This window comes from Suillus subaureus (genome assembly GCF_016647635.1).
Source record: "Suillus subaureus strain MN1 chromosome Unknown BJ212scaffold_2, whole genome shotgun sequence".
Taxonomy (NCBI): domain Eukaryota; kingdom Fungi; phylum Basidiomycota; class Agaricomycetes; order Boletales; family Suillaceae; genus Suillus; species Suillus subaureus.
The window spans coordinates 177,480-192,500 of record NW_024538558.1 but is presented as its reverse complement, the minus strand read 5'-3'; the positions used below and the strand labels follow the sequence as shown (position 1 = coordinate 192,500).

Below are 15,021 nucleotides of genomic sequence, written 5' to 3'. Positions count from 1 at the left end.
CCGGTAAGTGTTCTTTTCATGATATCATTCATTTAATAACTAATATCCAACAGGGAGAACTCGAGCATCGTCGATCGAAGCGTCGGTACCCTCGAACAGGAAAGAAGAAGGATCAAACTCTCACCAGCATGACTTCTCAAGAAGCACAAGAACACCTCATTGAGAAGGTGATCGCTGCACTTGCAGCACAGCGGAATCCGAGACCACGGCGCACGCGATTGTCTCCATCCGATCACTACTCCATTGCCAAATATGCTCGGGCAAACGATGACATCACCTCCTGGTTAATTGAGCGCAGAGAGGTTGGAGACTTGTCCGATCTGGCTATTGAGGTAAGCTTTTATTAGATTTTCATTTTCATGCTTTCATTAATTTTATCAGGAGTTCATTCCGCGACTCAAGGACCATGTTCTTGCTCGGCTTCGCAATATCACATATGACGGAGATGAGCATGACTTCTCCGACGCCGATCGTACCTCAGTGCTGTTTACTGACAACAAAATATACCACCACAGCATTTTACGCATCAACTATACGACATACGATCTACGACGCGAACAGGACACCATCAATCCCCGCACTCGTGCTGACATAATGGTACTCTCCCATGAAGACGAGAAGACTCACCCATACTGGTATGCCCGTGTCATCGGCATCTTTCATATCAATGTGGAATACCGTGAGGACAACATGAGGATGTATTCTGAACCAATTCGGATGGACTTCCTGTTCGTCCGATGGTTCAGAAGGGATAGTTCACCTGCAGGTTGGACTGCATAACGACTCCAGCGCCTCGAATTTTTCGATCAAGACAGCCCTGACGCATACGGATTTTTGGATCCAGACTCTGTCATTCGCGGGATTCATTTAATTCCAAGCTTTCACCATCGCACAGATCCTCAAGATCTTGAGTCTGAATGCCGATTTCACTATGTTAATATGTGCGCATTTAATTTAATTTATTCTTGCTACATAGACTGACATAGTATCTACATAACATATAGATTTGTTGATCGAGATATATTCATGCGGTTCCGTGGTGGCGGAATTGGCCACAAAGCTACCAGAGACTGGGACGACATTCTCCAACTCGAGCAACATGGAGCCGAAGAAGCGGAAGCCGAAGAAGGTGATGATGCGACTGACGCAGCTGAAGAGGAAGAGGAATGGGAAGATATCGAGGATGACTTGGATGATGTTGACGAGAGTGATGAAGAAGAAGATGATGATGAAGATAGAGTCATAGCGGACGAAGGAGAGGAGCTGGATGAGGATGTACTTGCAGAGGAAGGTTATGGGGCACTTTGATGTATTGTAGTTTAATGAAGTTCTCGTTTGATGTTCTCGTTCGATCGATCATGATTGCGCAGCGCAATTCATTAAATTTTCAGTGTCTTTTTGTCTTGCGCAAAAAAAATGGATTAAGTATCTACTTGACATCATTTGTATATACTAGTGTCTGGAATATGTAATCTAGATACAAGAGGTATCTACTTATTGTCTTGGTGATAGTATGGTGAGGGGATAGACGTCATTCTGATATACGCGCCTGTGTTCCAATGTCGCGTCGAGGTGTTGATGACATCACGCGGATTAGTTTAGTCATACGTTCAGCCACCCTCCCGTCTATATCGGGCAATGTCACACCTGAGCAATTTTTGTGATGAAAGCACATGATCAAAGTCAATCATCTTCTGATGCCCTGAAGTACACATGCCAAAACTGGGTCTTCCATCTCTTGCAAGCTTCAGGTGTAACAGATGACAGGCTCAACTGTGTATTCAAGGTCTTCTGGAATCGCCACCTCCTCTCCTGGCTTGAAAGGCAGTGGTGCTTGAAGGGCTTGCGATCTTGCCTCCTTGAGTTATCTGAAGGACAGAAACTTGCACAGGTGTGTTCTCAATGATTTCGTGTATTCAGTACCTGACCTGTGCACAAAGAAACGTCTCCTTGAAGCTACAGGGTCATCGTCATCTCAGTCCCGGGTCTGAAACTTTCGATTTTATGTACTAGATCATCATCATGCTGTTCTCTTATCTTACATTGTCATTTTCCTTTCGCATCGCTTGTGTATTTACAGAATTCAGAATATTGTTGAATACAGAATATTGGTGTTTACTACATGTTGAAATCCATCGCAGTACAAAATGACACGACAAGAAGTTGACAAACACCCTCTTAGTTTCTATCTGCATCTCGTCTAGTTCACTATGAATTTGCTATCCTCGCCATCCTCGCTACACAACGCCGTAGCAGATTGACGGAATGATTGCTCGTTGAACAATACAATCGAATTGCTCATCAATCAAGGAGCGTACAAATGAGCTGAAGGCTTTGAGTCATCGCCTTCAATTTCGTTAGACTCGTAACCAACATGCATATGCGCGCTTTTTGAGATCTTGAAGGATTGTCCGCAGCACCAGGCTGGTCACGAGCCTGCAGTTTCATAACACACCAGAGATTTGCAGTCATTTAGTCATCACACTGCTGAACAGGTTCCAAATCATTATCTGCATCGCCAAGATTGCTTCTCGAAACATCTGAAGAATAAGGCTAAGTCTAGCGCTGTAATTTACAGGCCGATGAATAAAGACTCGCAACTGGGCATGCAAAAAACTAACCAGAAAATTCAGACACTGCAATCTAGTATTCCAAACACGGCGCACGGCTGAAAGCTTCGGCTGGCTTACCTGGTGGTTATTGAGGCGCAGGTACCAAGATGAAGACTCGGGTGCAGCTGGAGGCTTAGGGCATACACAAAGTGAATGATCACAATTGGCTGTCAAAATTAGGTGGGACAGAGTCCTCTCCATACAGCAACTCCTGCCGAAACCGCTTTCGTCGAAATGACTCAGACTATAAGGTATAGTACCTGAAGACAATTAGATCTTATTCTGATGAACGAAGTTACGCATAGAGGATCACAGCACCTCTTGACTCTTAACTTGTCTTGCGATTTCCTGTGTAATCCCTTGTGCGCACGTCAAGAGAACAGCAGGTACCAGAGAACTTTCTGGACGTGCCTCATTTTCTGCTGTGACAGAGTTCCAGGCATCCATGACCTGAGTCGTTCCGTATTTCTTGGTCTGATTTTCCAAGCAAACAGCATCGATTGGCTGTCATAAGTGTATTGCTCGTGTTTCTCTGGGACATCACGAAAGGGAGCCCTTAGTAGCATTGGCTCCAAATACTCAGATTTTCAGCACTATCGCACGATGTCGATAAGTACTTTCACTTTAAGGGTTTTGAAGCATGTGCCGGCCCCCAGGGTTCTGTCGAATGAGAACCAAGTTAGGACCGTTCGGGCTCAAGGAAAAGAACTACTGTGGGTTCTAAATTTAACACTACCCCTTCGCAGTGGTGGGGAGGAGCACTCACTAGATTGGGTAGTGCAACACCAGCGCTGCAAGTACAAGCATGTTCATCACATATATGCCGTCAGTCGGCACGGAATAGGCGAGGCTTAATCAATGTCATGCTATCGATACTGGAGGTCTCGTGACTTGAGCTTTCCCTCAGTCCAGGAGAAACTCCAGTTCATAGGGCTGGGCGAAGACGCAGCGTGCGTATGGAACTGGAATTCGTCAATCATACAGCATAGTGACTAGACAATAACCATGGATGGAATATAAGCGAAGTACCATCGAGGATGCTTCACGCATAGCTCCACATGAGAAGGTTGTGGAAAATGCTAGATGGATGTCATTGATAAACTATAAGCCGAAATACATCGAGAAAGAAATGATGGAATAGAAATCTATGTGTTGCGTCTGTATTAGTGACCATTGCTGTACAGAGGAGATACACAGCAGAGGAACAGTACGGAACGAGCCAACCAGGGCAAGGTGACGATTGCACAGTTGCTGCAATAACTGTAGTGGTATCAATATCAGAAGCAGGGGGTGTGGTGGACGTCGATGCTTGACCTTGCTGTTGCTGCATCCGTTTCGCCTTCTCACGGTCTTGTTCAGGATGTCAAGCAACAAATAGTACCTGCACAGAAATCATTGAACGACAGAAATAGAAAATGTATGAGAAGAAAACATACCTGTGTAGCTTTGACTGCTCCACTGGTGATAGGTCAAGAGTGGCGGAAGACCGAAGAAATACAGGCGAGGAGCACGATTGACATATAAATGATCAATCATGGATATCGCAAGATATCACGCATGGGAGAGGACTAAGAGAACATCAGTCAAAACAGAAACTGGTAAAAAAACATTGACGACACACATGAATACCGTGTCACGCGTCATCACAAAAGCCTTGGTGTAGTCAATGGGCAACATTCTGGGTTGGATGTCGCGTCGCATTATTCTAGATGGAAAGGCTACAGAGTCCACGGAATCTTTGTGCTGGATGGGTGGTCCAACTTGGAGGTATGCATTCGCGCGAGGCGGTCATTCTGAAAGAAGCTTGTTATGATGACATTAACATCGAGTTCATCCAAGTGGCAGTGTCGAATATCCCGATCCGGAGAAGTCCGAGGCTTCCAAGTGGCAGTGTCGGCCGGCCATACAACCCGGAGATGAGCTTTTCCCATGCAAGTCTGGCCGTTTTTCAAACATCCCAGAATTTTACTGCGCCATCACGATTTTTGATGTGTCGGGTTAGTAGATCACCCCCACATGTACTTGGTCTTGATTGGACCAAGTGCTGTTTCTCCGCTCTCACAAGTACTCTTGCCGTCCCATCCTTGGATTCACTCATATGCCACTCGTTCACTATCTCTACTCCAGCACACTGATTGTACCAAATCAGTATACCCCGTCCATTTGGCAATGACCCTCCCTGTCTCCACTTCCAACAACCTCACTATCCTATTAGCTTAACAGTTTGGCCGTTTGGAGACAACGTTATGATAGTGAACACCAATCCCAGAGTCCCTTTATCTCGCCAGTCGTCTCAAAGCTCTTCAGGTCCTATAGTGTGAGTCACCCGTTCTACGAACCTGTGATGATGCGTCGTCTCCCAGGCAAGTGCACAATACCTTGTACTTGCTGGTGTGACCTCTCATCGTCTGACGGGGCTTAAACAATGGCGTCTGTAGTTTCTTACTGGTTGGAGAAGACATGGTCGGCGTTTGGCGTGTCACAACTGATGGACTTTGTTTTCAAGGGTAGCTAGCTGGGTTGTGCAATTGGAGGGAGTCATTTGGCAAGGGCAAAGGATTCCGATGAGTCTACTCAGGGCCTATATTCCTATCACAACGCGTTGCTAACCTGCTTACAGGAATTAAATCCTGACTCACAGGATGATTCCAGGACTGTGCGCAGGAGTTGCTACACCGCTATCCAAGAATATGCAAGAGATCTTTGCAAGAGCTCAAAGTCGCTGCCAAGTGAACAATCACAGGCAGTCTCAGTCACCAGCGATAGGAAGCATGGGCTTAAGCTGAGAGCTAGCGGGAGTTTTGGAGTCGAGATAGTCAGGCACACGTTCGTAAGTTTTCTTGTTTGAAGTTTCATGTGTCATTCTGTGTCTGCTGGCCGCTTCACAGGTTAAACGCTGTGTATACGAAGCGCTCACCGCGAGCGAGACTGGCTGCTGACTTTGCATGAGCGTGAATGGTTGTTGACCTAGAGTGGGGAAGAGTGGGTGCTGTGTGAGAGTGGGCGAGAACAGGCATGGCGGTCAACCTCTGCGATATCTCTTTAGGTGACAATCAAAGACTTCTCGAGCATACCGGAAGTGATCGGCGAGTGTACAATCATCCTAAAATTACTGCCAGTGTTCCAACAGTTCAAGCTCGAGTCCTTCGCTCGCGCCTGCATGGTGGATATCATGCCAACAAATTACGGAGTGCAGTGGTTGTTCCATCGTTCATGCTCGCATGTTCGACATAATACAGAAGGAAGGACTACTACGGGACGCTAAGACTAAGCATGTATTGGTACACAATATTACGATCTCCAAACAACTGTATCTATAGGTCCTCGACATTAAGAGCAGGCCTCTCCTTGCGCACGCGAAATAGCTTTTTCTCTGCAACGATTCCCTTATAAGCTATATGAAAGTTGGTTTGCATATCCTCCGTGCTGCCAGGAACTTTCTGAATGAATTCTCCGACCTCCAAGACCGCACGTTTGAGGGCGTCAATGTCCCGGGTACGATGATCTGGTGAGGAAGGCTCTAGCTTAATGCGCAATCGCAAGCCCTTCTTGAGGAGCAATCTGTAAACAAGTCTGAACGTTAATCATTGTATGATGCTGGGTAAGTTTTGACTAACGTGATCTCGCTTCTCTGCCTGCCCAACTCCTCGAGCTTTTCATGGGACGCTTTACTGAGGTCTTTCGTCTTCGCCTTTGCAGCGTGGGTGAGGGTAATGCCTTGTCCCAGGCACGCCAGAAGGTGGGGCAATGGTCCAAGAAAAAGAAGTCGGTAATAGCTTGGACGCCATTCAGAGGACCGCGTCTCCTTGAGGCATGTCTTGAATATCGCATCGATTTCTACATCTGCCGCAGAGCCTGAACGACGCCAAACGTGAAAGTGATATGCATACTGAATCCTGCGAGCTGCTCGGTCTTGCTCTTCCGATGGCCCGCTGGAGCGAAGGGACTCGTCTGGCACAGGGTCGAGGGATGTAAGGGATGTGACTGCGTCGTCCGTGTTTTCCATGTCATCAGTGGTCTCGGATTCATCGACCACAGGAACTTCATTTTCCTCCACTTCTTCATTGGTCTCATGGGGTACCAGTTCCAAGTTCTCCTTCTCGGCCTGACGAATCTCTACATCATCTTTGGGATGCTGCATGCAAGGCACGAAGATAGCTGCCTCCGCCCTCAGCGTAGACTGTGCAGCAACCATGTGCGAAGAAAGAAGCCTATAGGGAATTTGACTAGCTCTGTCGTAAAACAGTTGTCGCACAGACGAGATTTGAGTAGATTGCCTCGTCTTGTGAACAAGTTCAACAAGATCGCTCCCAGCATTGTTATAATTGAAATCGAGAACGGCTCGTAGGTAGCCATCTAAGCGAGGAATTCCTCTGCCAGGCAAAAGCGCCATATGCTCAACAACGTCGTCCACGAGTTTTCGATAATATGCAGGGCGCTGAGGACTTTTGGTTTTGTGCAAATGAAGCATGATCGAATTTACTTTGCGCTTGACCATAGGGTATTGCGTGTTATGAGCAACTGTTGCAATAAGTTAAAATTTGTTGATTTACGACGAGCTGGAGCAGACGCACCAAGGCAAAGAGTCCTGCAACTGTGGATGTATAGGTATAAGTGACTCATTGTATATAGGCAGTCAACTGAACTTACAGCCGGAAGATGAAAATATTGCGAAGCAACGGTGTCACATTGGTAACATGTGCAAGCCAAAGAAAATCTGCTGATTCGTGAGTGTTGAACACGGTCTGCAGTATACAAAAGTTCTACCCGTGGCAACAACCATGCGCAGTCTCTTGATTAGATCCCCTATCGCATCCAAAAACGAGCCTACTGTCTCCGGTTTGACGTCTTTTTTCACAGAAAACTTGTAGGGGAAGATCAACCAGTTAGATGGAAGAACGACACCGTGCAGTGGAAGTTCGTCGAGGGTGGGGTCCATTCTGTGATTGATAATGAAAGATGAAAGGATATCCTCTATGCAGTCGCATAGAACAGATAGATTGACGCGTAAACGGTTGTTGAGGACATACCTGCAGAATTTTTAGCATGTGCATGAGAACACAAGGCGTAAACTCACTGTAGAAACAGAATTCCCGATGATATACTGCTTGGAGTAGCTCCTCGGTAAGAATTGAGAATGTCCGTCACCAGGTAGCGATTATCTGGTTTGCGGAGGAGCTTGATGGATCTATTTTGGGTGAGACACTTTGCCTGAGCAATATAGGTGGGAGCATTATTCCGGTCAAAAACGAAACCCAAACTGGTGATTCTCATCAAGGTCGTCAGAAATTGAGGGCTCGTGGATGGGTTCAAACGATAGAAAGATTCGCGGATCCAGTTCTTTACTACTCTCAAGCCAGCTGGACCATGCGGAATGATGGTCAAATCAAGGTCCGCAAAGGAACCTTGAATGAACAAGGGCGGAGTCAGCGCCTCGTAAAGGTGCTCAAGCCAGTCCCTCATACTAACAACAGTATCAGCGTATACTTCAGCCATAAACCACACCGGGCACACCTTTCCCATTGCATCGTACTAGGATGCGCGGAATACAAAAGTTGTAAGATGAGAATCAGCTGCATGTGGATCGCAACGTGGGCGTTGTATTGCGCGCGGTCCAAATTCGACATCGTAACATGTTCCTGGGGGCATCCCTTTCTTTGGCAGTTCCCGTAGACAATGTATGGCAAGCACTGCAAAAAGACTGGAGCACTGCAACACATTTCATCCAGCGCCAAAACCTTGTCCTTCAAGACAGTTCGAATGGACTGATGTATCAATTCCGTCGCATCTCTACGAGAGGCCTTATATCCGGATTGGTGCATCGAAACCAGACGGTTGTTTTGAGTTGCCGTCACGCTGTCATGGAGGAACGTTCCACTCGGTATGAGAAACTCGTCGCCCGACAGTGGCTCGATCGAAAACAGTCTTTGCACATCGCATTCACGGCGCCCTAAGGGGTCAGGCAAGGTCGAAGTTTGATAGAGTAGTCGTGCATAGGTATGAAATGTTTCAAGAAAGCTTGCCATTTCATGGAGTTGGAAAGGACGAATGTCTGTCGATCGAGTGAAAAAGTGATCCAGGCAATGGAGAGCGGCAGTGTGATGACCATGTTCCTGGAAGGTAAGCGCGAGTTTCTTCAACAACTCGTGATCTTCTCGCAAGATGCTCTGAAACATCAAAATCTGCATACGGATCAGTTCGGTTGGTACGTTTCAGTAATGTACAATATATACCAAATTACGAGTTGTAGGCTTCAGTTTCTTCATCTGCAGCTGATCAGCAAGGGCGATAGCTTGCCGCACTGAATCGTCAACAAGAGTGGTTTTGGGGGTGATCCTGAATGAGCATTTGCGCCACATGAATTCCAGAAGAGTGTCGGCCGCCCGAGCAGCTGAATCAATGTTTCTGTTGTCCTTCAGGAATGCTTGAATTGCTTCCATGGGGTGGTTATCTGATAGGTGTATCTCCGCGACTTCATAGTACCTCGAGTGAGACTCAAGAAGGGAAATACGAGCACGATCCAAGTCGTAGTCCTCCAAAAACTCGAGTTCCTCATTAAACGACGAGAATAGAGGTACAGGGGCTCTGCACGATCACTATTAAACCAAATCATGGTAAAATTGTGGTCACTTACTGATCATCGCTTCTGCCGCAGTAATGAAGCCGACATACCATCCGCAAATCTGTCGCGGTCTTCTCAGGTATCGTGGCGTGATGGTCAGTAAGAACATGGAGCGTCCTGTCAAAAGATCCAGCCTTGCGATATTTTTTTGCAGCTAGCTCAAACTCTTCAGCCTTGAGATAGGTATCAGCAGCTTTGAGGTCTTGTCCTCCTCGAACGTAGCAATCCGCCGAGGTGCGATAATATTGACGTCTCTCGTTGCCCATCGCAGCTGCCCCACAGTCAGCAAATGCATCTGCTGCCGCAATAAAAGCCCTTTGCTGAACGTTAAGTAAGTCCACTCCAACACTGGAACGCGCTGCCTCCCGTAGTAGATAAGCTTCGCAAACCTTCACTTCGCGGCGACGGTCAGCGCGCTTGAAGCAATGGATAGCTTGTGAGTAGCGCTTGTGCAAGAACAGTGAGCGCCCGGAGGATGCCCATTCTTCCGGAGTAGAGGGGTCGGCTAGAGGAGAAACATCGGTGCCGCGGGTACAGGTGTCGATTAGATTTTCAGACTCCCAGAAAATCTGAGGGTAGAAGATTATCGAATCAAGTAGCGCACGAGATGCAGGTGGTATAAACGTACACGCATAGCATTAGACTTATCAGACGTGTCGAAGATCCATACATTCTTCCTTGCTCGGGTAATCCCCACGTAGAGGAGTTTCAACTAATCAAAGTAAGTAACGTCTATTCCTTGATTGATGGACGGTGTACTTACCTCACTGCATAGTCCAGCGTACCGAGTCTCGTCACGATAAAAATCAGGCACATATCCCTGATTTGGTACCCCGTTGAGAACTACCTGCCAGCGTAACGCATCTATGGCGGAATCTCCGAAAAAGTTGTACAAGAGAACCTGGCTGGAGTCAGATAATCGTCAGATAGTCAAGGTCAGCTTTCTCACATCGTCGAACTCAAGGCCTTTACTATCATGGAGCGTCCTGAGCAGATGCATAAACATGAGAATCATGGAGCACAGATGATTGTGAGACGACTCACATAATCATTGCAATATCACCTACATTTTCTCGCAACTTCTTGACCGCTGCTTCATTACGCACAAGTATGCCTATAAAATAACTTTTCAGAACATGAACAGAACCTTGAGCAGGCGCCTTTTACACTGGTGGGCTCCAAGCTCTAAGTTACTAGCACTGCAAGAATCTCAGCACGGGAACGATGAAGATTAAGGCGGTCTACTTACCTCTCGCCAACCAAAAAGCGTTTGCAGTGAGCGTCATTATCCATGTCCGTGAAAAATTTTGGCTTCATTCCATCGACCATCCCTTTTTCAGGTTGGAGGTGATCAATTGCATTTGGCCAGAACTTCGTGATGAGCTCGATGACAGAGTGAGCACAGTTCACGATGCCATTGTGTGACCTGTAGTTGGTGGCTAATTGGAACATCATTGGTTGCTGCGCAGAAGCTCCAGTGGGAGGGGCTACTAAGTTACCGTGACGCTGTAGGAAGACATCAGATCACACTCTGAGACACGATCACTGGTCGCTAACCTCCATACGATAAACAAATGCCTTCAGATCGTTGAACCTGAAGGAACTTCCGGCAGAGATCGTCTGCGCAGTATCCCCAGCCCAGAAAAGACCATCTGGATTCCTACACAGTCGCCTCAAAACTGAAACAGAAAGTTCCTTCACACCCTTGTACTGAAGAAGGGAAAGATGACTTACCCATTGCGTCAATCAAAAGATTGTCTTGCGCCTCGTCGACATACCTGGTGTAACCGATCAGGATCCAGAGTCAACCAGACAGGAGATATACATACAAGTAATCAACCTGTTGACCAGGAAATTTGTGATCTTGCAAAACCTTGAGTATCGCATGTGTACTGTTTGAAGTTAATTTTGGGTTTTCAACGAGTCTGAACAAAACTGCCCGTACCGATCCGCTACATCGAAGTGGCGTTTCTGCTTCTTAAACTTTCTATAGATCTCGAACATATCATAGAGAGCGTCTCTTTGGTTTGCAAAAATCGGATAGGAGCGGTGGGAAAGACCGAGGTAGCATGGACGGTCAAGGAATCCATTCGGAAAGGCCAATGCCTGTTCGGAGCCTTTGATGATGCCTGCGAGGTGGTTCAGGAACTGCTTGTTTAGATAACAACTTCGACTTGCCCATAAACTCGCTGAAGACCAACCATGAACCTAGGTGGGACACGTGAGTGTATCATCTGACAGAAAGGAAGCGGTATTACTAAGGTTCTTGGTGAACGGAAAGTGTGGCCAATATTGCTTTTCGAATACAGCATAGGTGACAAACGAGTCATGCGCCTCTGCATCGTTAGTATTGAAGAACAGTTCGGCGCTACGTCTCGTCTCAGGATCGTCCATATTGAAGATATCGGCCGCGATCATCCTTGCTAGCTAAACAAAATGAGGTTTAAGACGCTTTGTGAAATACATGGTGACATACTCGATCAAAAGTCACGAATAAGGGGAAATGCTTGTCTTCAAGTTCGCTGTATCTCGCCGGTACATTCATCTGCGACTCAGGAGCATCATCAAGATCAATAAGATCGTCCTCGATGCGTTGTGCCTTAAGTTTCGAAATTTCGTGCAGCGTATAGCCTGCCATTGCGAGGGACTCAAGAAGCCTCGAGAAGTATTCTTCGACTTTTGTTGCCAGCATTCTAGACTTAGTGACGAAAATTTGACGTGGCTTGGGCATGTCATTAGCACTCAGTTCCCAGGCTCGCTGAATGCCAAGGATCTTGAATAACATTGTCGTCGTTTTTCTAGTGGCCCATGAAGTAGACACGCGAGCAAGTCGAGCACAAGGTACTTACCCAGTGCCACTGCGACCCAGAACATAGCATGACGTAGGGCACTCGACAACCTTTTGTTCTCGAGGACTGAAGCAATGTCAATCAATCAACTCATTTCAAAGCAGTATGACATACGAGAGCATGAAGACATGGTGTACATCTTGGTCCGCGATGAGACCTTTTGCAAGAATGAGACGATGTGGATAACCAAGTACAAGGATACTCACTATGCAAAAATGCCTGAAGAGACATTATCAAGTCGTTCCTTATCGAAGAACTATACAGATAAACGTACTTGTGAGAATGTAACATATTTCTCCAGGCTAGAAAGTTGTCAATCATCATGCATCAAATTGCGAAATATTTGTGCATACACAAGCAAAGATTGAAGCTGTACCACATATCAATCGCCGTGCGACAGAAGGATGTGAACACTCAACATGTTCCATGTCCTTTGCACTAAGATCCAGTGGGCTTGCTGGAATTTCTGGTTCAGGTTCCGTCGGCGGGAAAGAGGCTGGCAGAATGACGTTGTCAGCTGGTTTGGTACGAAATATGCATCTGATAGAGCGATTACTCAGTAGGTCCCATAACAGATGACAGGCATGCTCAACCGTTTGCGATATTCCGCACCCCTGCGTGCTAGATGGTTGCCCAAAGCATTCCATATTCTGCCGAGCTCGGAGTGTCTGTAGATCCCATATACTTTGATGACTGGTATTCGCGTGAGTGATGATGAAGATTGGTGGTCATTTGTATGCATGATGGCGCACCTTGTCTCTCGAACTATCAAGAATCGATCTCAGCATTATGTGCTGGTCTTCATGCAAGAATCACATACCTCTCCATTTTGGTCAGGGACGCAATCAATCTGGTACTGTGATAAAAATAGGTTATCTCCTGCCTAGAGTTTCCAGGAAATCACGTCTACCACTAGCCGTAGGTCCTTGGTCATCTTGGCTTCAAAGACAGGAATGCCTGCATCCGGCCCATTGAGTCTCACATGATTGTCGGTTGAAAATTGACCGTGCGAGAGATGTCTGTGGTAATTATAAGATCAATGATATAGATGTCATCAAAAGACGGACTTGATCTTCTTGTAGATAATCTTGAATATTTTTTTGTCCGCTCGACGGTGTTGGCGTAGGTGTTTATATGCCTCGGTGGATATTAGGATTCGCCACTCGCCGAATCCGTTCGCATTGTCGAAGTAAAGAGCAGCCTTCATGGGCTGTACCATTGGATATGCACTTTGTTCTGTTGAGCTCTCGGTGTCTTCGGGGAACGAAACTTCAGGCGCAATATCTTTGGCAGACTCTTCCACGTTAGGGAAGAGCAAGACTTTGATGTCGCCCACTAATTCCGTTCTCCGCAGAAGCGAGAGGTAAAACTTGGGGGAGCTGTCAGGGAATGTCGAAAAGTACATTATGACGATACACACCGAGAGGATAGTCTTCAACTCTGCAAGGATGTAGGTGGACAACGATGTGGCCGCCTCACTCGTGGGAGGCACAGCCATGCCAAGTTTGACGAAGAGTGATGCATCAATAGTTACACAAGCATTCTGGCGGTCACGCTTGCGCATGGCTTGGGACGCTTGCATGTTGACAAACCTGTCATTAGGTTCAACTCCGAAGATATTGAGATCGCTCTCAAGCGACTCTACATCGGCAAATTTCATAGTGCTCAACGCACAAAGCACAGGCTGTGTATCCTCAATGAATGCTCGGTAGCGACCGATGTCCTTCGCGACCTCCCTTGTCAAAGACTCGATTGGCAGTGCCAGAGCATGAACGGACACATTGTCCAGGATCTTGCGTGCAAGGGAGGAGCAGTACTCTGGGGCATCTGTAGGAAAGTCGACCATTATTTGTGAGATCATTTCTGCAGAACGATCCCAAACTATTTGGGAAGTTAGTTGATGTCATGGAAATGAAGTCTGCGAGATACCCGAGACAATGTATGCAAAAACATGAGGGAGAGAGAGCAGATGTTCGATTGCAGGCTGCAATCCGCTGCGACCTCCTAGAGCGTCTAAGTGACACAAGGCGGCTCTGAGGCCTGTTTCGTTGGCCAATCGTTTGGCTGAAAACAGTTCCAACATGTGCGTGGAACTGGAAGAGAAAGTATTCATAGTAAAGCACGAAGAAATTAAGAACGAGTTGAAGCTTGAGCTTGAGCACTTGAATGGTTGTGGTTGGTTGGTACACCAAAGGTCGCAGCCCATCGTAGTGCAAGCTCCCTTATTTATGTAAAACGTGCCCTCTGAACTTAAAACTTGAACTTGAAGGCGTTGGCATCGATATCATAGTAGGTCCAGACCTGCTATCAGAAGCTTTGCAAGACAAACGTGGACTAATGAAATCTAGGTTTTGGGAAGATGTCTGGTTTTGAGGGGAGCTCGAAATTATGTAAAACGCCCAACGACCATAAGGCGTGTAAGGATTAGGGTAGGGGAGACAGTTGACGAAGGTTCCCACGACAAGGTTTAGCTTATCTCGAGCTTCGCTCTTCTATTTATTCTAGGCGTACTCATTTCGAGGTTAGGCATTGACAGCGTTGAACGTTGGGCTTGGAGTTTTAACTTTGAGTTCCCCTAAATAATTAGAATGAACCTATGGACATGGAAGTTCGATCTTCAGAGTACCTCAAGGACGCAACTCTCGAAGAGATATAGAACGAGCGACGATGCCCAAGGCTTGCTTCACTTACATAAATGCGGCATCAATAATTCAAGCTGCGGACTTCGAAACCATCAGACTCACGGTGTTCTACTCACACCAGCCAGCCGCATGTTGAAGCACGATAGAGATTTTCCTTGGTATGATCCTCATATACTATGCACCAATACCCGACTAGTTGCCAGCAATCGCCATGACAGGCGGATCATCGCTCCTAGTCGAAGTTGGTCAGGACACCTGGGATTTAAGCTGAAGGGCAGAGACCAGTTGGAGCTGGC

General features: G+C 46.8%; 1 protein-coding gene across 1 annotated transcript; it reads right to left on the bottom strand.

Annotated features, from left to right (window-relative positions):
- Positions 1-7,025: 7,025 nt before the first annotated feature.
- BJ212DRAFT_276627 (uncharacterized protein) lies at positions 7,026-14,752 on the bottom strand. Its single transcript, XM_041342802.1, has 35 exons — positions 14,710-14,752; positions 14,013-14,646; positions 13,816-13,964; positions 13,504-13,767; positions 13,151-13,452; positions 12,994-13,102; positions 12,904-12,939; positions 12,836-12,848; positions 12,677-12,776; positions 12,503-12,623; positions 12,437-12,453; positions 12,358-12,385; positions 12,290-12,302; positions 12,198-12,240; positions 12,084-12,149; positions 11,711-12,032; positions 11,493-11,661; positions 11,413-11,442; positions 11,180-11,363; positions 11,064-11,126; positions 10,969-11,012; positions 10,792-10,913; positions 10,484-10,740; positions 10,402-10,433; positions 10,279-10,348; positions 10,184-10,220; positions 9,998-10,135; positions 9,863-9,946; positions 9,247-9,803; positions 8,846-9,197; positions 8,127-8,794; positions 7,690-8,076; positions 7,380-7,642; positions 7,263-7,329; positions 7,026-7,206 (listed from the first exon to the last, which is right to left on the bottom strand). Exons 2-35 carry the CDS (start codon positions 14,287-14,289, stop codon positions 7,092-7,094), a joined length of 5,499 nt encoding a protein of 1,832 aa, XP_041198709.1. The 5' UTR covers positions 14,290-14,646; positions 14,710-14,752; the 3' UTR covers positions 7,026-7,091.
- Between the last annotated feature and the right edge of the window lie 269 nt (positions 14,753-15,021).